This window comes from Xyrauchen texanus, chromosome 7 (genome assembly GCF_025860055.1).
Source record: "Xyrauchen texanus isolate HMW12.3.18 chromosome 7, RBS_HiC_50CHRs, whole genome shotgun sequence".
In the NCBI taxonomy this organism is placed as follows: domain Eukaryota; kingdom Metazoa; phylum Chordata; class Actinopteri; order Cypriniformes; family Catostomidae; genus Xyrauchen; species Xyrauchen texanus.
In genome coordinates this window covers 19,411,754-19,433,204 of record NC_068282.1, presented here as the reverse complement: position 1 = coordinate 19,433,204, position 21,451 = coordinate 19,411,754, and the positions used below count along the sequence as shown (strand labels likewise).

Below are 21,451 nucleotides of genomic sequence, written 5' to 3'. Positions count from 1 at the left end.
GATGTGAGAGTGAGTATATGATATATAATATATTTTCACTTTTGGATTACCTATTTGTTAAACTATATGACCAGCAGGTCAACCTTGTCAGAAAGTTCATACTGGTCAGTCATCTTCATCAGTTAAGATTTTCTGGTGAGCATTTGGCTATGTTGCTCCACCAGCTAGGACAGCACAAAACATCCATAGACCCATCTGGACCAGCAAGGAAATTCATTCTGGTCTAAGCTGGTCTTTTTAGCAGGGTTGTGGAAAGAAAAAAAAGAATTCTTTTGGCATGCCATAACTAATTAATACCACTCATTATCTCAAAATCAATTATACATAAGTGCACATTTACATGCATAACTTACTAGGAAAATGGTGTCACTCTTACCTCTGCCTGGGCACGGATATTTTGGGTTGTGTTCGACATCTTTTGCTGAGTTTGAAGAGTTTGCTGACAATCCTCTGTGCTTTGCTGAGCATCTGTTGAGTGCTAGTTTCCAAGAGCTGAAAGCGTTGCTGAACGCCAGCATCCATCTTCCAGAAGTAAAGCACAGCAGATGTGTTCAAAGCATAGAATGCTGGTAATCTCCTCACAAAATTTTGGAACTCATCTAGAAAGCAGACAAGTGGTGAGAATAAATTACTTGAATTACTTTGCTATTACTATTTAAAAGAAATCAGTCATGTCTGATAAAATGAGTCAACAGTGAAAGTGGGGGTGGATGGGGAGCAGGTGGAACGTTATTTTCATTCCTTTAATGAAAATTGAAAATTGTCCAGTGTGATTGAACACTGATAAGCGAGGACAGAAGGGTATTTTCAATAAATTGCCTAACACTAAGCCGTTTCTAAGAAGGAAAGGCTGATTTTGAAGGAGCTCAGAGAGTTCAGCTTCAACGACAACAAAAAATTTGTTTCTGACAGGATGGCAACTTGCTAAAGAAAAGCAGGATCATCTTGGCCACACAAATGTCTTTCAGCAAAGGAGGTTCATTTTCATTCGTGGCAAGAAAAATCAATAGGCGTGTTATGGCACTGAACACTTTAATCAATGCTACCTAATATCTAACAAGAAATGATCTCAGTTTCAATAATTAACAACACAGATCCTCATCATAACCTGACAATACGAGTCTACACAGAATTGGATTTTTTATGTCATGAGACATTAGGTAATTGAAAATATTAACATTTCCATTTTTAGACATTCATTGATCTCTACAAGCCATCAAGTTTTGTTTTGATTACCCATTTGATGACCAAACTAAAAAAGCATGAAACCCAACTGAATAGAGAAACTGATTAGTAGATTATCTTGCTCCAGCAGTTGATTGTTGTTTATTTATTTGGTTTACAGTCATTAGGCAGAGGTTTTCTCTCCCCACTGATGCTGCAGTATTTAAGATCTCCAACATGGCTACGATGCATACAAAAACCTGCTCAATGCTGGCTCCATGCCTAGCTCGGGGATAAGTAAACCTGCCAAGTCCAAAACGCTGCTTTACCACTATGACAATGACACTCGATCCCAGGAAGCACTTCCCACTATTTACTTGTCAGGCATCAAATGTAACAAGGTGACAACAATCACTGTTTAATGTCACCTCGCTATGTGTCAGGGATATTCACAGATCTGAGCAGCATGATGGAATTAAATAAACCTTGCTTAAAATTAGATCACATTTTGACCAATGGATTTCCATGACCTTTCCAGTTGTTCATGAATAATGTGGAAGGATTTTTATTTTCTATTTTAATAATTTTTAAAGGATTGCTGGGATATCCATTTGTATGTCAGGTACCAAACTTTGGAATTAATAGTAACACTTTACAATAAGGTTCAATTTGTTAATATTAGTTAACAAGAATTGTTAACATGAATATTAACAAACAATATTTCTTGTTTTCAGACAGTGATTTTCACTGTAAAATTACTTAAATTTCTTGTTTTTTTTCCTCACCAAAACCTATCCTATGACTTCAAAAGACTTGGAATATGAACCATGAGTCACACTGACTACTTTTATGATACTTTTCAGTCCTTTTTTAAGCTTTAGAATGAATCCCTATCAACTGCCATTGTTTTGAAAAGACAGACTGGAATATTCAATAAATTCCTTCCTTTGTGTTATGCAGACAGAAAAAAGTCATATGGATGTTGATTGAAATGAATGAAAGTAAATGATGACAAATTTTTACTTTTGGGTGACCTATTCTTTTAACTATATGACCAGCAGGTCAACCTGGTCAGAAACCTATGCTGGTCGATCATCTTCATCAGCTAAGATTTTTTTGTGAACATCTTGGCTACGATTAATAAATGCAGTTTAAAAATATTTTTCATTGTTAGTTCATGATACCTAATGCATTAACTAATGTTAACAAACTGAAACTATAGATAAATAATTATACTTATTAGTAAACAAATGTCTCCAATAAGACCCTAAACTGACACACCGATGTTATCATGCTATGGGTGTTTTGTATATACAAAATAAATAAAAAAATAAAACATAAAATGCCCGGCAATAAATAAATGCATTGAATAAAATGTATATTAACAAACCAAAAGCAACTTAAAAAGACCTTCACAATATTAATTGTATTGCAACCAACTATCTATATTAAGTGGCGAAGCGCTGTGGAATCTGGGTGTGGAGTGTTCCAGATTTAAAATATTTACAAATAATGACGACAAGAAATGTTGCCAAGTTTCCAATACAAAATAAACATTTATTACATGACAACACTCTATGCAAAAAAGAGGCAGAAATGACACTAAGGCAGGCCTTGAAATCACAATTTTACGATTCCCCGATATGACCGTGGGAACCCTGTTGACTAATTTAACCAACAATGAAAACTCAAGCAAGACAACCACTGTTTTTAAACATTTTGTTTTTAAACTTTACCTATTCACCATATTCCATAAAAAGAGAGGAATTGCAAAATCTTACCAGATTCTTCAAACTCTTGATTGGCTTGCACCCAAGATTGTCTGATGAGTTTGAGGCTTTCCTGCATAGCCTTCAGGTCTTCACTGGGACAGTTGCACTGGGGATAATCAACAGTGCATTTGCACCAGCAGTCGTTATCCCTGCACACAAACTCGCCCTCTGAGTGGCAGCCAATATAACTAAGAGCTGCTTCCACAAAGCGGCTCCTTAGGTACTCTGGGAGAATGACCTGAAGCCCTAAAGGAATACAAAAAAACACTTTCATACAAATATAATATATACAAAATGGTTGAAAAATAAGTAGTTTTAAAGGAATTATCTACTTTACTTAAAATGCTAAATTTGAATGGCTTTTCATAAGCTCAATTCTTAGAAATACATTTCCTAGTAGCCTTTACAGTCTGAGTGGAATATTTTTTAAGGCAAGCAGAATATTTTTAAGGCAGGCTTATAAAAGACAAAAGATTGCTGTGGATTTTATTTATTTATTATTACTTTATTTTTTGTGAACATGCTGCTGCCTCTTACAATATCAACATGAAAAAACACAATTATACAAGTGACAATTTAATTGGAAAGTTTGGGATATGGTTCAATTATGAATACGCTACCTTGAAGATGAATCTTGTTCTCGGGACTCTGAACCAAAACGGAACTGACAGAATCGAGGTTGTCATAGTTACTGCAACCAAGAGGGCCTGTCCTTGTTTCGGTCACCTTAAGGGAAGACAAGATAAGGCACATGACAATACTCTATGCAAAAAAGAGGCAGAAATGACACTAAGGTCATTAAATATGCACAACTGACAGATGACATGTGAAATCAGACTAAGAAAATATGTATGCACTGCTTCTACAAGCTCACAAACAGGCATATTGTTTTAGACATCCATTTAAAACAAATCTACACAGAACTGCCTTTAGAATATAAGTTGTAAAAGTGGTTGTAAAAAATAAAAAAATGTCTCAAACTTTTCTGTACAGAGCAATTTTATGTTTTTACTGTTATGCCAAGGGCATGAGAAAGCTATCATTTTGAACAAATTCACTAGTGAATGTTCAACTGTGAAGTGTTGAAGTAATGACAGTAATAATGTATAGTGAATAGTGAAGGACAATATTTTACAGTAATACAATTCCACTGAAAGAAAATGTAACTGTAGCTATGATGAAGGTTAACTGACCTGTTGTGGAAGTGAATGGCTGAATGCGATTTGAATTTTACAATCAATGTTGTACATAAATTACCAAATACATTTTTGCATTAAAGAGAATACATATTTTGTCATCATTTACTAACCCTCATGTTCGTCCAAACCTGTATGACTTTCTTTTTCTATAGAACACAAAAAAGATGTTAGACAGTGACTATTCACTTACAATCCACCTTTTTTTTTTTCAATAATGAAAGTGAATGGTGACTGAGGCTAGCATTCTGGCAAACATCTCATTTTGTATTCCATGGAGGACAGAAAGTCATATGGGGTTGGAACAATGTGAAGGTGAGTAAATTATGGCAGATTTGTAATTTTTTGGTGAACTACCCCTTTTAATCCAACCGGTTGCAATTGAGATCATTTTTTTTATTTTTTTGAGGGTTTATAAAGAGTTGTTTATTTATTTTATCCAGAATTATCAATTATATATGAAAGTGCAAACTGTCTTGATTTTGTGTGAATATTTTTACATGGGTGGTTCAAATAGTCACATTAGCAGAAACATTTAATTCCACTATACTCCTCTGAAAGACCTCAGAAAGTTTAGATGTCTGTGTCAAAGTTTTAGAAAAGGAAGCAAGTAAAACCTAATACACATACAACTACCATATTTTGTACATATAATGTTTAAAGGGTCTATTATTGATTTAGTAATAAGATGCTCACAAGACACGTAAACATGTAAGCAGTCGCAGAGGATCATTTTTGATTGGGCGACTGATTATAAAATTGCAGATTTCAGTATTGTTGCGATAAAGGAATCAAAGTAAAATTACAAAAGAAATATGCTGTTATTTTTGGTTTATCATTGCCTTTTCCCTTACAATTGCATTCTACAAAATTATGTTTACTTTATTTTTTGCCATTTTCTATTGGGTCCTATTGAGCAACTGAGAAAAAAAAATAAAATAAATAAATACTGTTGTTTCCCACTGGTTAATTGTGACCAAGAATAAATCTCAAACTGTAACAGCCAAGGTTGTTACCCCTCCTACCAACCACCAGAGGGAGCCCTCTCACGAATACTGCTCATCTCCCATTTCTTCTCTGCTCATTTCCTGTTTTCACCATGTATAAATAGCCATTCTTCTCCATTGTTTCTTTGTGAGGTATTGACAGTTTACCCTGCCTTATCAAGCCTTTTTTTTTTTCTCTCCTCTTTCTCTTCTTCTTCTTCTCTTCCCCATTGCCCTTACTGTTTGTTTCATGTTATAACCATTGCCTGTTTTACTGGATTTACTGTTTTTTGGATAACCCTTTGTTTTGTTTGCCTGATTGGACTGATTGTTTGGTATATTGGATTTAACTGCCAGCTTACTGCGGTCTATCTGCCTGCTGATTTGGATTGTTTGCTTGTGTTCTCTAATAAACTTCATGCACATGGATACTAAGGCTGTCTCCATGGCCAGTTCATTACAGAATACTACGCCTAGCATGTATCCAGCGGAAGTGTCACAGCTCCAGGCTTTCCAGGCATTTGCACACTAGTGCAAGGTTTTAAAGGATTATCAAGACCAGCTGAACAACTTGCGAGCTACCAACGAATGTTTGACTCATTACATTCACTCACTGCCAGCTCCCCATGCTGAACCGGTAAGCTTTGCTCTCCCTGATACGTTTGGTGGTTCTGCTGAAAAGTGCTGGGGTTTTTTACCACAATGCAAAGTCTACTTTTCCAGTCAAACTGAATCATTTAAGCATGATACCAAGAAATGTGCCTTTTATGGTGTCACTGCTTACCGGTAAAGCACTCGATTGGGCTGCAACTGTTAGGAACAAAGATCCTCAAATCCAGGTCTCATTTGACTACTTTGTTCAACAAATCCACAAAGTTTTTGAGTATCAAGCAGGTGGTCAAGATATCTCTGTTCAGCTGCTTCATCTATGCCAAGTTCTTAAATCTGTTTCCGAGTGGGTGGAACAATGTCGCTCTGAATAATATAAATATGGATAACCTGCTTCGAAATGCATCCACTGTATCACCTTAACCCATGCAAGTTGCTTATGCTTGTGTCTCTATGGAAGAATGCCAACGTTGACAGAACAAAAAGCTTTGCTACTACTGTGGTTTACCAGGTCATCTCAATGCTGCATGCCCACACAAGAAATCAAGGCAGCATGTGAGTACCCTGAAGTTTGTATCGCTCACCAGTCACAGGTTTTTGTTGCCAGTAGAGGTTTCCATTGGTGATATTGTGAGATGTTTTTCAGCATTAGTGGATTCTGTGAATCTCATTAAACAAGAGATCATCCAAGAGCTCAATATACCCACCATTCAATGCTTCCCAACAATCAACATCACCACTATTGACAACACTCCTATTGGTACTGGTATAACCCAACAGACTGTTCCTATAACCATTAAGATTGGACTATTTAATGTGGAGAACATTTCACAATATGTCATCAACTAACCAAATCACGATCTTATCCTGGGTCATCCTTGTCTGGCCATCCACAACCCATCGAAATCCTGGAACCAAGGTGAGCTCACGCAAAGGTCAAGTTACTGCCTTGAACATTGTCTCCATGCTGTTGTTTCTTTGTCTTACTACCAGTGAGGAAAGTCCTGTGTCACAAAGAAAAACCATGATACCTGAGGAATATACAGTTTAGTAAGGTCAAAGCTACTCAACTTCCAATATGGCCCCACCGAGTAGCAAGGCCTGCCCATTGTCATGCCCTGAGACCCTCGCCATGAAAAATTACATAGAGGAGAACCTTTCCTCTGGTTACATCCATCCCTCTACCTCCCCAGCAGCTGATGGCTTCTTTTCATGGAGAAGGAAGATGGGGGTTTCCATCCATGTATTGATTATCGAGGCCTGAACTCTTTTCACCACTAAGTACCATTACCCACTGCCACTTATCCCCTTGAACAACTCCATGAGGCAAAGATCTACATCAAGCTTGATCTAAGAAATGCTTATAATCTCAGAGGGATCAAGAGGGAGATGAGAGGAAAACTGCATTAATCACCACCAGGGGGCACTATGAATATTTGGTCATGGCGTGTGGACTTGCTAACGCGCCTTTCTGTTTTCCAGTCATTTATCAATGAGATTTTCAGAGACTTATTGAATTATTGTGTGGTGGCCTACATTGACATCATCCGTATCTACTCTTGACAAGACACCGCATACAAAGCATGTCAAGATGGTTCCATCATGTCTCCAGAAACACCAGCTTTTTGTTAAGACAGAGAAATGTGAGTTTCATACCACATTTCCTAGGCTACAATATCAGCCACCAAGGTGTAGAGATGGATGTCTCTAAGATAACTGCAGTTACCGAATTACCTCGACCTTCCACACTCAATTAACTACAGCGGTTCCTGGGCTTTGCAAACTTCTATCGCCATTTCATCAGAAACTACAGTATCATCGCCGCACCACTCACGTCTTTGCTCAAGGGTAAGCCAAACAAGTAGCCATTGAAAGACGCTGTGTACCAAGCCTTTGTCTCCCTCAAATCAAGCTTCACGCCTGCTCTTATACTGAAACGTCACGACCCCAATCTTCCCTTCGTCGTTGTAGACTATTCAGATTGTGGGATTTGAGCAGTTTTGTCACAATGTCATGGTACCCCTGGCAATTTTTTTACCATGTGCCTTCTTCTCCAGAAAGTTAAACTCTGCAGAACGAAACTATGATGTGGGAAACAAGGACCTTCTATGAAGGCAGCACTCGCTTTCTCCCCTTTCTGCATGTACACTGCAGAGATCTTCCCTGGGCGCTTCAGCAGATCAACAGAGTATATTCTGAATGAGTAGCAAACATCAGAATGTCTTTTTGAAGACGTGTCTTTCTAAAGATGCCCTTCCGATTGTATGTTATTCCTGGTTGCGTTCCATGCGATTTGGGGACCACAATGGGACTACCTCTGCCGGTTAAATGCCCGCAGACCTCCCATTCCCCGGCACGCTCGTTTGCTCCGGTTGGGTACTCGAATGAGTGCGCCAGCTCGTCCCAGGGCGAGTTCGTCCTCCTATTCGGTGCCCATGAAGGCGATGAGCTCTTGAGCGCAGCATCGGAGTGCAGGCCTGTCCTGACTGATGCGGAAACCTCCACTGGGCTTCCGCCCTCAGGTGTGGTCACCCAGTCACCGGCAGACGCTGAGATGACGGATATGCTTTCCCGGGCCGGCGCGAGCGTCGGGCTAGAGTGGAACCCTCCGCTCTCCCTTGAATCTTTGCGGTTGACGATTGGTATCTGGGCTCGTGGCACTGCTCACAGCCACTGCCCTGGCAGCAAGAACAGCAAGACGGATGCACTTTCACATAGACATGTTTCACCCCACGTCCACCCTCATCCTGGATCCATCCGACCACCATATGTCATTGCACCAATTAGTTGGGATTTCATGTAGGATATGTCTATCCAGAGAACTATCCTATGGGTCCCCACTTCCTTGAGCACAGGACACTCTGGCATCCAAAGAACTATTACCCTTGTATGTAATTCCTTCTGGTGGCAATCTTTGGTTCATGATGTCACTAACTATGTGAGATCTTGTCAGGTGTGTGTGCCCAATCTAAAACCCCCAGAGAACCACAGGGTTGCTCTAACCAATACATCAAAAACTATGTTCACACCTGTCCGTCGACTTCGTCACAGACCTGCCAAACTCCAACAGATACACTACCATTCTGATAATAATTGATCGATTTTCAAAATCATGTAGACTTGTCCCTCTCAAGGGTTTACTCACAGCCATGGAAACTGCTAATGCTTTGTTCCACCAAGTATTTAGAGTCTATGGATTACCAGAGGACATTGTTTTCGATTGAGGTACACATTTCCCATCCCAAGTCTGGCAGGCGTTCTGCAATCAACTGGACATCAATGTAAATGATGTCCAGTTGACATCACCCTCAAGCCAACAGACAGGTCAAACATTTTAACCAGGAGATTGACAGATATCTTCAGAGCTATTGTAGCCATGAACGGGAGATGTGGAGCGACTTCCTGGGCTGAATATGCAGATTTCCCTCACTCATACCTCTACAGGACTAAACCCCTTCCAATGTGTGCTGAGCTACCAACCCTTGATGTTCCCTTGGTCAGGAGAACCTTCTTCTGTGCCAGCATTGGACGATTGGATTAGGTGAAGCGAGAGGGTATGGGAGAGTGCACATGTCCGGCTACAGTGAGCGGTCTGAGCACAACACTTCCAGACTGACTGATGGAGGCGCCCCCATCCCAACTATCAGCCAGGACAGGGTCTGGTTTTCCACAATGGATCTCAAGTTACGGCTACCCTGCAGGAAGCTCAGTCAAAGGTATGTGGTCCTTTCAGAATTATCTGTCAAATAAACCCAGTTACTTACCGTTCAGAGCTTCCTTCTAACTACCGCATCTCTCCTTCCTTCCATGTGTCCTTGCTGAAACCCATCCACCTGGCGTATGGCTCTGGAAACACTGATTCAGAGTATATAGGGTCAGAGAGATCATGGACTCAAGACGACGAGGGAGCCAGATGCAATACTTGGTGGACTGGGAAGGCTACGAACCGGATGAGAGATCCTGGGTAGCCGGAAAAGACATATTGGACCTGTCCCTGATCCAAGAATTTCATCAAGCTCATCCTAAACACCAGGAGTTGTTTGGAGGGGGTCTATAACATCTGAAGTTGTTACCCCTTCTACCACCCACCAGAGGGAGCCCTCTCCCAAATACTGATAGTCTCCCATTTCTTCTCTGCTCATTTCCTGTTTTCACCATGTATAACTAGCCATTCACCTCCATTGTTTCTTTGCTAAGTATTTCCAGTCTACCCTGCCTTACCAAGCATTTTTCCATTTGCCTTTACTGGTTGTTCTCATGTTATGACCATTGCCTGTTTGACTGGATTTACTGCTTTTTGGATAACCCTTTGTTTTGTTAGCCTGATTGGACTGATTGTTTGGCATATTGGATGTACTACGTCAATCTGCCTGCCGATTTTGGATTGTTTGCTTGTGTTCTCTAACAAACCTCCTGAACATGGATCCTAACACCTCCATGGCCAGTTCATTACACATACACTAACTAAAAAAAAAGAACATTTGAAAAGGCATACAGTTTGTTTCATTAGGCTATTTAAGGAGATTAATATATGTGCCCATTTAGGAACAAATTTGGGATTAAATGGGTTGACACAGAAATTTTAAAACCAACAAACCAAACTGCAAAAGAGTTAAAAGCAACTATGTAATGTTTATTGAAAGGTACAATATAAAATATTTGCAGGGATGAGATGAAAGATGAATGCAAAAAAAATATTCAGACAAAGATAGAATCTATAGTAGAATGTGCATTTTATAAGACAAAATAATCAATCACCAAAAATCTAACTTATTTGTTTTCAAATAGCGCAACACAAGTAAACATCACAGCCATATCACTCAATGACATCTTGCTGACAAAACAATATTGACACTGGATCTTTGTTCCTGTCCAAGAGTTTGGTGTACAATCACAGCTCAATCACTTCTGACAAGCTTGATTTGAAGTCACTGTATATCAAAGCTCCACTGACACATGTGAAGAATACTCACTGCCTGTGGGCAAATATATCTCTCTACCTGTCACTTACAAATCTTTCTCTGATCTAAACTGTCTTTTTTAATATTTCCCCAGTGAGGGAATAAAGGTATCCACATCGTATTTGTAGATTAATGGTGAACCAAGGTTTTTGTCAGGCAAAACACTGCTAACTTTACCTCTTCCATGTAAGAAAGTTTCCTTTGTTCAACATATATTCAAGGATCACCAGACACAATCTAGGTGGATAAAATTAGATGAAGTAAACACTACAGTGAACTCTCTGAGCAGAATGCATTGTCATGCCAGTGAAACTCTGGAAATGACTGGAGACCTGCAAAAACCAAGGAAGCATTTAGTATGTGTTACACAAGCAGCAAATACCCATTATCGAAAGCTACTTTATTTAATTTCCATTCAATGTGTTGAAATAACTTTCAAGCAAGTGAGAGCATGTTGGAAAAGTACAAGTTCAGCAAGCCTACTGCTGGCATTTCCATTCCTCTTATTGATGCGTCCACGCAATTAATTAAAATCCAAGGAGACTCTACAGAGATCAGCAGATTAATTTCTAACAGAAAGATGTCCTAAGACAGATGTCTGACTTAAACGGAAAATTGACCAAATGCAAATATAAAGCTGTTTTTTTTTTCTATGCATAACAATGAGCCTGCAACAAGGCCCGATGGAGCGGAGCATGTGCAGAACTTGGGCTTTTTGTATTATTAAATAGAGAAAAATTGAGAACTGTTGCTGATGCTACTGTATATGGAAAATATGAATTTACCTGACTATGCACTATGTGATATTCATTATAGATGCTGAATACAAGGCAAGCTAAAACTATGTGAAATGAATAATGTGTACCCCCCACAAATTATTTGCTTTTGTTTTACATGTGCTGGCTACATAAGAACTTCCAGAAGCAGCTTTAATGAGATCAGTAACCAGTATAAGGGTCACTTCCAATGTCTAGGTACTGTATATGGGATGAATTAAAGGAAATGGGTCAGTTGTGTCATTCTTTCTTAATTAGTCCCGCAGTTCATAAGACTATCCCTTCCATCTTTATTAAAGAAGACCTGCTACCCATGATCCCAGTTGTTAAACTTGTGTCATTTTTATATCTAATTTTCCATTCTAAAATGTAGTAGAAACATTGCACTGAAATTAGGATTGGAAAGTCTTACTAAATAAACCAATATGTGTCATCCATTGCATCTAGCACAGAATACGGTAAAAAGCTGTGGAAAATATCACTGAGCGAGACGTGCAGTCACATATTTGAATAATAATGGATTTTAAATTGCCGATCCAAGCTTTTTAATACGTCAGAAATGTCATTAATGTTTCATAAGGATTGGCACTTTTTATAAAATGGCACTTATTGGTTTTTACAAAGTACCGGATAAAATGGGACCTAGGCATATTCCTATTTGCATCAGGCATGTTTTTTACCAAAGTGAAACAAGCTTTGAGATTTCACGCAGCTGTGTTTTTATAAAATGTCCCTTTCTAAAGGGTTAGCTTACCCACTCGTGTCAGTGTGCACTATGGGAAAGCTTATCATCGGAGGAAAGTGTGAGCATTAGAATGGAATTATTCTCTATTGGAAATGGGACCTTATTGAAAGTAGCAGGAATCCTCAGCGCAGCTAGTCGTGGTTAATACTCTCAGCTTTAGCTTGTGAAATCTTAGAATGGAACACAAAGGCATGCTCTTTACAAGAGAGCTTAATCTGCAAGCATTAACTGGAATGTTTTTTTTTTAAGCGTTCTTTCCTCCCAGCCGGATTCGGAAGTTCTCGCTCTGGTTTATGGCAGTTAAGAGGCACAGACTGGGGAGATGTAGAGGTGCTGGCAGAGATTTCAAGCCTCCCATCTTGTGTTCGAGATGCTTGACTGATGACCCAAGCAAACGTCAAAGCACCACCAGTGGCAAAATGCTCAACTCTTTCTTTCTATAATAATCTTTTAGAAAGTTTTCCACAGTTCACAGATTTCTGCCAGAGTCAGCTAGAGTATTCATAGTATGCAAAATGTTTTATTTGCCAAATATCGGACATATTTTTGCCAATTTTTAAATCCCGACCTGATGTTTTTATCAGGTCCAAAAAAGAGGACATGTCTGGGAAAAAGAGGACATATGTTTGCCCTAGTATATAGAACATATAGGTGAAAACTTCTCCTAAATGTATTTTTTCAGTAGAAAATGACAGTTTCAAAGAGTCCTTGACCCATTGCCTGATGTTCATCATAAATTCTGAGCACTTACCATGATGGCTTGCAAATATATCACCTTGAGAACTCATGCCTGATTGTAGACATTATGTTAGGCTACATATCGTTCAGGCATTAAAATGCACTCCCCTGACTGTCCAGACAAATTTAAATATGCCCTGATTGTTATAAACCTCAGCCCTCACTCCTCCCACCTGTAAATCAAATGTAAACGCAATGATTGATGTCAACTGGCACTTTCTGCATTTCCTGTCCATCGCTGTGCCTCACTCTGGAGGTTAAAGATCCATTTATTTTTGGCAGTGCAGAAAATTCTCCTCATAAGTCTCTTATTCATTAGAGCCTGACACTTCACTTATATTCAAAATGGCTGACAAATGGGCTGGGCTCTCAAAGAAATTATTGAAATGGAACAGATAATTTGTCACACTGATGCATTATTCAACCATCACCTTCCTATTTATTTATTTTATATATTCCTTTTATACCCAACCCCCAATAAAGATATCTCTTCCATTTGTCAAACCACTCTCTCTAAATCAATGTTGCATGTTTAATTCAGAGAGAATCACCAATTCGGTATAGAGAGCATTCACATCCTTCTTGATCCAGGTGAGATAAAAATCCATGGGCTGAATTAAAGACTGCTGATGCTAATAATTTTTCACATCAATCACCTGAAATGGCAGGCAAATAAAGGCATCTACATAAAAGAAGCTTCATCTACTCATTTCTATAAAATGGCTAGCAAGCTCTTTGGCTAAGACACTTGCTGTCTGAAAGTGAGTGTCTGGCTCCCTGTAGCTACAAATCAATTGAGTCAAGAGACCCAGAATTGTATTGCTCTTTCAAAGCTCTGAAGACATAAGTGAGTAGGGATGTTGTGATCACACAGATTCACTATTAACCTGATAACAAATATCACGGTTTATTTAGACGTAAAAAAAACCATCTATGTTTAAAAACCTTTAAATGTTTTATATGCACGTGGAAAAAATGTTATATATAATATATAAATATTAAATATAAATGTGTTTTTTGGTGTAAGCCTAAATGTGAAAATCTGTTATGCTTGGGTGGTTAGTGGAGCTATTACTATGGTTACGGACAGTGTCCATGTGGTGCTTGGCTAGGTATCACAGACTGAACATGAACTTTCAATTCATTTGAAACTGGGGCTACAAACAAACTCCAAAATACAACAGTGGAATTCAATCTACCAGACTCATATCCACCAAAATAACAACTTAAATTGGCTGTTCGGAGCAATGTTATTACAGTAAATGAAAACTAAAACTAAAACAAACAAAAAAATTGGAACTCTTTCCTTTAAAACTAACTGAAATAAAATTAAAAAACACAGTTTTCATATTTTTCATTTTTGTTTCATTTATGTCAATATCAAGGGGCAATAAGAACTCATTTGTGGTTTTGAACGGTCAGATAGCACCACACCAGTGGGTGGAGGTGTCCGGAGCCACGCCTACGCGTAATCAGCAAAATGTGCGAGCTGTGTTTTGGGGTACATTGATGTAATGGCAGTTGGCAGAAAGCAAAAGAGAGCTGTGCATTACTAGGCATTCCTTGACAATGGCATAGACAGCAGAAACAAGGTAATGACGAGCAGCATTAAACAAACTAAAGAAATTACATCATCATCGTGTCTTGAAAGGTCACACGCCTTCGCCAAAAGTTCAAATGAGCATAAATAGGTGCACGAGGCATGGAGCGAAAGTGCGAGCGTGAGGCAATCATCTACAGGTGAAACTCGAAAAATTAGAATATCGTGCAAAAGTTCATTAATTTCAGTAATTCAACTTAAAAGGTGAAACTAATATATTATATAGACTCATTACAAGCAAAGTAAGATATTTCAAGCCTTTATTTGATATAATTTTGATTATTATGGCTTATGAAAACCCCAAATTCAGAATCTCAGAAAATTAGAATATTACATGAAATCAATAAAAAAAAAAGGATTTTAAATACAGAAATGTCGGTCCTCTGAAAAGTATAATCATGCATATGTACTCAGTACTTGGTTTGGGCCCCTTTTGCATTAATTACTGCCTCAATGCGGCGTGGCATGGATGCTATCGGCCTGTGGCACTGCTGAGGTGTTATGGAAGACCAAGATGCTTCAATAGCGGCCTTCAGCTCTTCTGCATTGTTTGGTCTCATGTCTCTCATCTTTCTCTCGGCAATGCCCCATATATTCTCTATGGGGTTCAGGTCAGGCGAGTTTGCTGGCCAATCAAGCACAGTAATACCATGGTCATTGAACCAGGTTTTGGTACTTTTGGCAGTGTGGGCAGGTGCCAAGTCCTGCTGTAAAATGAAGTCAGCATCTCCATAAAGCTTGTCTGCTGAAGGAAGCATGAAGTGCTCTAAAATGTCCGGTAGACGGCTGCGTTGACTCTGGACTTAATAAAGCACAGTGGACCAACACCAGCCGATGACATGGCTCCCCAAACCAACACAGACTGTGGAAACTTCACACTGGACTTCAAGCATCTTGGATTGTGTGCCTCTCCATTCTTCCTCCAGACTCTGGGACCTTGGTTTCCAAATGAGATGCAAAATTTGCTCTCATCAGAAAAGAGGACTTTGGACCACTGAGCAACAGACCAGTTCTTTTTTTCTTTAGCCCAGGTAAGACGTTTGACATTTGAAGCCCATGTCCAGGACCCGTCTGTGTGTGGTGGCTCTTGATGCAGTAACTCCAGCCTCAGTCCACTCCTTGTGAAGCTCCCCCACACATTTGAATGGCCTTTTCCTGACAATCCCCTCCAGGCTACTGTCATCCCTGCTGCTTGTGCACCTTTTTCTTCCACACGTTTCCCTTCCACTTAACTTTCTATTAATGTGCTTTGATACAGCACTTTGAGAACATCCAACTTCTTTTGCAATTACCTTTTGAGGCTTTCCCTCCTTGTGGAGGGTGTCAATGATGGTTTTCTGCACAACTGTCAGGTCAGCAGTCTTCCCCATGATTGTGAATTCAACTGAACCAGACTGAGAGACCATTTAAAGGCTCAGGAACCCTTTGCAGGTGTTTAGCTGATTAGAGTGTGACACTTTGAGCCTACAATACTGACCTTTTCACAATATTCTAATTTTCTGAGATTCTGAATTTGGGGTTTTCGTAAGCTGTAAGCCATAATCATCAAAATTATATCAAATAAAGGCTTGAAATATCTTACTTTGCTTGTAATGAGTCTATATAATATATTAGTTTCACCTTTTAAGTTGAATTACTGAAATTAATGAACTTTTGCACGATATTCTAATTTTTCGAGTTTCACCTGTATTTCGCAATAACATATAATGTAGATTGTAAGAGCAGCTGGTGGAGTCTGTGGTGCCACCCTAAGGTAAGTTGGTGCCCTATGCAGACTGCATAATATGTGTATAGGGAGCGACAGTATACTGTGTCAATCTACAGATTTCCTCAGTGGCATTAGATTTGATTTGTTCACCTTCCTCACAAGCATTCATTTAAAGTTTAACAAATTTAACGCATTTTCTCTCTATGCGGACAGCTGTCATCCAGAGGGCGAACCTTAACAACCACATCTTTGGAACAGGGTCTTCTTGAAGGTTAACAAAAAGTTGAGCAATTAAAAATATTTCAAACACATTTATACAGTAACAGTTCAGAAATATTATTAATATCTACTTTATATTTTGTACTTATGCATGTAACATACACATTATAAAATAGATATACTCATTCTATTTGAAACGTGAGCATCACCATTTCTGTTCTTCCTGTTCATGTTGACATTTTTGAGGATCTGCGAAAAGTTGTCAATTAAAAACAAGCAGAAGGCTTTTGACACACACTCCCTCTTCCTGTTCTTCACATTGTTGGCCACACTTTCACTACCTTGAATGCACAGACCTTCAGTGTTGTACTTTAAATCATATGTACATCACATTCTCTGTTTATGTTCCAAAATGCTATAATGATAGTGCATATCAGTTTTATATAACTGTAACACATTTAAAAAAGTACAAGTAGACATTTAGAACCATTAGTGGTCATTTTCTTTTCTCCCTGTTTATTCTAAATTGACATGTTATTTAATGTAATTCTTTAATCTCAGTAGAATGTGAGCATGTTGCATTGCTTTATACAATAAATAATATCTTGGTTAAATCTGTATATTGTTTTGAACAATTAATACACTATCTCTGTTAGTATGTTTGTCTGTTTGTAAGTTTAACAGTTCCACCAGAACTTGTGTGCCATAAATCGAATCTTCATCTATCATCAGCTGAAGTACTTCCTAAAGTGGTCAATCCCTAAAACTAAAATTACTAAAGCTAAAACTAAAATAAAAATTAATAATAACTAAATAGTAATGTTTTTTTTTAAAATAAAAACAAAAACATAAAAAAATGTTTTTAAGAAAAATACTAAAACTGAAATTCAACATAAAATTGAAAATAATATAAAAATGTGTGGAGCGGAGGGGGGCGGGGCCGGGTCAGAATATCGCACTCCCGGTCCCCAATCGGCCTGATGAGGCGCGCGAGGGATAAAGGCGGCCGGTGACGATGGTTCGAGAGAGAGAGAATTACGGGCATGTCCGTCGCGTGTGTTTGTTTATGCTTTTGGTTTTGGGTTTCATTACATATTATTTATTTATGTTGACAAGCCGGTTTTCGCCTCCTCCTTGCCCATCCTTAACTGTGTTACATTGGTGCCTAAACCCGGGAGGGAGGAGGGATGCCGTCGCAGAGTCCTCGACACTGCCATCCACCCTGGGGAGCGCCGCTGCCATCTGCCGGGTGACGGAGTAACCCGACCGCCCGGATGCGGGGAACGGCCGTCGTCCGCGGGGCAAGTGGGGACTGGATACCCCAACTGCCTGGAGCGAGGGAGCCGCTGCCGGGGGCGGAGGAGTGCCCTGCCTTCCCCAGAGACGCGGAGGGGTCGAGGGAGACTGCCGTCCGCGAGGGGAGGAGGGAAGAAACTCCCTGACCACTCGGAGCGGTAGAGCCGCTGCCAGGGGCGGAGGAGTGTACCCATTTGCTGCCAGAAAAGCGGAGGCGCGTTCTGCCCGCTGGGGGTCGAAGGTTTCACTCCGGTTCGCCCGGGGTTGGAGCGGCTGTCGTCCGCCTGAGTGTGGAGGAGTGTTCGAGGACCACGCGACTGTACATCAGAGAACCGGTGAGTGAGCTTTTTCTCTCTCTCCTCTCTCTCTCTCTTTCGCACCGTGTTGGCCTTTTCCTATTTTTTTGTTGTTGTTTTCTTCCCCTCCTGTCTCCTCCAAGGTGGCACCCCGGCCTGAGATAACGCCGGGAGGAGTGTGGAGCGGAGGGGGGCGGGGCCGGTTTTGAGTTTCAGAATATCACGCGCCCGGTGAGGGATAAAGGCGGCCGGTGACAATGGTTAGAGAGAGAGAGAATTACGGGTGTGTGTTTGTTTATGCTTTTGGTTTTGAGTTTCATTAAATATTATGATTTATGCTGACAAGCTGGTTCTCGCCTCCTCCTTGCCCATCCTTAACTGTGTTACAAAATGTAATAAAAAAAAATCAATACTATAATAACACTGGTTTGGAAGCATTTGAATGACTAAGGGTTACTGAAGATGACAGATGTAAAACATGCAGACAGACATCATATAAAGGTACACATCCTACAAATGGGACAGGATATTCCACTAGTCACCCAACAAAAAAACGAGTGAGTTTAATGATTTTAGCTGAGGTGCTTTTAAAATGAAGCTGCAAATTATATATAATTTATAAAAATATCGCAAATGTACATATCGCAAAATGCATATCGCAAGGGCTTGCATGATGGAACGAGTTTAATACAGTTATGTCCAAGGCGACGCAGATAGCAAGAGAACAGACTGGACGCTGGATTTTCACTTATTGTGTGTGTGCAATGTGCATAGGCGCTGACTCAAATGATAGAGCGCATCACAATTTGTGCATATGTAGCTGTCACCGGCATTGTCCATGTTAGTTTTCACTCTGCGTTGTGTGCAGATAATAATAATGACACAAGACACTAGTTATACAAACTCAAACTTGACTTGTTTATTGGCTGCTTTGGTCTGAGTCGATATAGTTGCAGTCAGAAATGTACATACACTAAGGTTGAAGTCATGAAAACTAATTTTTTAACCTCTCCACAGATTTCCTATTAGCAAACTATAGATTTGGCAAGTGGTTTAGGACATCTACTTTGTATATGACATCAGTAATTTTTACAAAAATTGTTTACAGACAGATAGTTTCACTTTTAATTGACTATATCACAAATCCAGTGGGTCAGAGGTTTAAATACACTAAGTTAACTGTGCATTTAAGCAGCTTGGAAAATGATGTTAAGCCTTTTGACAATTAGCCAATTAGCTTCTCATAGGCTAATTGGAGTCAATTGGAGGTGTACCTGTGGATGTATTATAAGGCCTACCTTCAAACTCAGTGCCTTTTTGCTTGACACCAAGGGAAAATCAAAAGAAATCAGTCAAGACCTCAGAAAAAAAGATTTGTTGACATCCACAAGTCTGGTTCATCCATGGGAGCAATTTCCAAATGCCTAAAGGTACCACATTCATCTGTACAAACAACAGTATGCAAGTATAAACACTATGGGACCACGCGGCCATCATACCACTCAGGAAGGAGATGCATTCTGTCTCTTAGAGAAGACCATAGTTTGTTGCGAAATGTGCAAATCAATCCCAGAACATCAGCAAAGGACCTTATGAAGATGCTGGGGAAACAGGAAGACAAGTATCTATATCCATAGTAAAACGAGTCCTATATCGACATGACCTGAAAGGCTGCTCAGCAAGGAAAGAACTTTTGCAAGCCAAAGAACACCATCCCAAACGTGAAGCATGGTGGTGGCAGCATCCTGTTGTGGGGTGCTTTGCTGCCGGAGGGATTGGTGCACTTCACAACATAGATGTTGAGGAGGGCATCATGAGGAAGGACAATGATGTGTATAAACTATTGAAGCAACATCTCAAGACATTAGCCAAGAAGTTGGCTTGATCCAGATGGGTCTTCCAAATGGACAATGACTCCAAGCATTCCTACAAAGTTGTGGCAAAATGGCTTAAGCACAACAAAATCATGGTATTGGAGTGGTCACCACAAAGCCCTGACCTCAATCTGATATAAAATTAGTGGGCAGAACTGAAAAAGCATGTGCGAGCAAGGAGGCCTGCAAACCTGACTCAGTTACACCAGTTATGTATGGACAAATGGGCCAAAATTCCAGCAACTTATTGTGTAGAAGGCTTCCCAAAATATCTTACCCAAATTAAACAATTTAAAGGCAGTGCTACCAAATACTAACACAATATATGTAAACTTCTGACACACTGGGAATATGATGAAAGAAATAAAAGCTGAAATAAAAATTCTCTCTACTATTATTCTGACATTTCACATTCATAAAACAAAGTAGTGATCCTAACTGACCTAAGACAGGGAATGTTTTCTACGATTAAATGTCAGGAATTGTGAAAAACTGAGTTTAAATGTAACTAACAAAGCCACGTTTTCTCACAATAAGACACATCCGGCACCTTACAGATGTGACCGAACCTCAGCACAAACATGAAGACAGCTCGCGACCCAGGCACGCAGCGCAAGCGAGTGCAGTGAGCATCCGCGGATGTGAGAGACAGACACAATGACAGACATAGATTATTGATGTGAGTGCATGCAGCCAAAATGACACAAGTGCGATGCACCCACGTCAGTAACAAACAGACAAAGAGTATGAATGTCCGGGTCCCGACAAAGACCGGAACCGGACACCATACTCCAGACATGAAACACAACAGACAAAAGAGTATGTGGCCAGGAATAAAACATGGAATAAAATAAATGAAATAAAATGTTTTACAACACAGATGTTAGGATATCCCACAATATGGTGAAATTTATTTATATTTATATACTTTTTACAATAAAAATAATAATTTAAAATTATTTTTAATATCTGCTACATAGCTTCTGGTAATGAACTGTATATTATACAGTCTACATGCAATGTGGAACAAAATGCATGTTTGTGATCTCAAGAATAGATGGTTCTTTTTTATTCCAATAAACTTCAGTTTATTTGGGCGGTCGGGGTTCCAATGTTTCACACACTACAATGACGTCATCAAAGTATTATCGTATAGCACATCACATTCCGCATTTTCCAACAACTTTTTTAAATGATGAATGTTTGTATGAAGCAACTTTTTGGAATGATTAAGCATGCACAGTGCATTTGCGTGCACTTACTATTAGCATTATTAACTTAGTTTGGGTCCTCATTATTTAAAGCTTTGCTTGTGTACAAATTCACTGCATTCAACCATACATTTTCATTTTAATCAATATCATTGTGCATAAGTGGTGCTGTGCCCTATGCTGGAGCATCTCTTATTACATACCTCCTATTTATTTGTAATGTATTCATCAGTTTTCTTATTGTAAGGCTGCACTTAGCGTCCACATATACCTAAGAAACACATTCACTAATACATTAAA

The 21,451-nt window shown here is 39.4% G+C and overlaps 1 protein-coding gene across 1 annotated transcript in view; it reads right to left on the bottom strand.

Annotated features, from left to right (window-relative positions):
* Positions 1 to 21,451, bottom strand: part of brinp3a.1 (bone morphogenetic protein/retinoic acid inducible neural-specific 3a, tandem duplicate 1) — a 45,123-nt gene that overhangs the window by 6,399 nt on the left and 17,273 nt on the right. The window contains exons 5-7 of the mRNA XM_052130804.1: positions 3,557 to 3,662; positions 2,946 to 3,182; positions 377 to 599 (exon numbers count right to left, since the gene is read on the bottom strand). Of these exons, the coding sequence (XP_051986764.1) occupies positions 377 to 599; positions 2,946 to 3,182; positions 3,557 to 3,662 (566 nt within the window). The remainder of the gene's footprint in view (positions 1 to 376; positions 600 to 2,945; positions 3,183 to 3,556; positions 3,663 to 21,451) is intronic.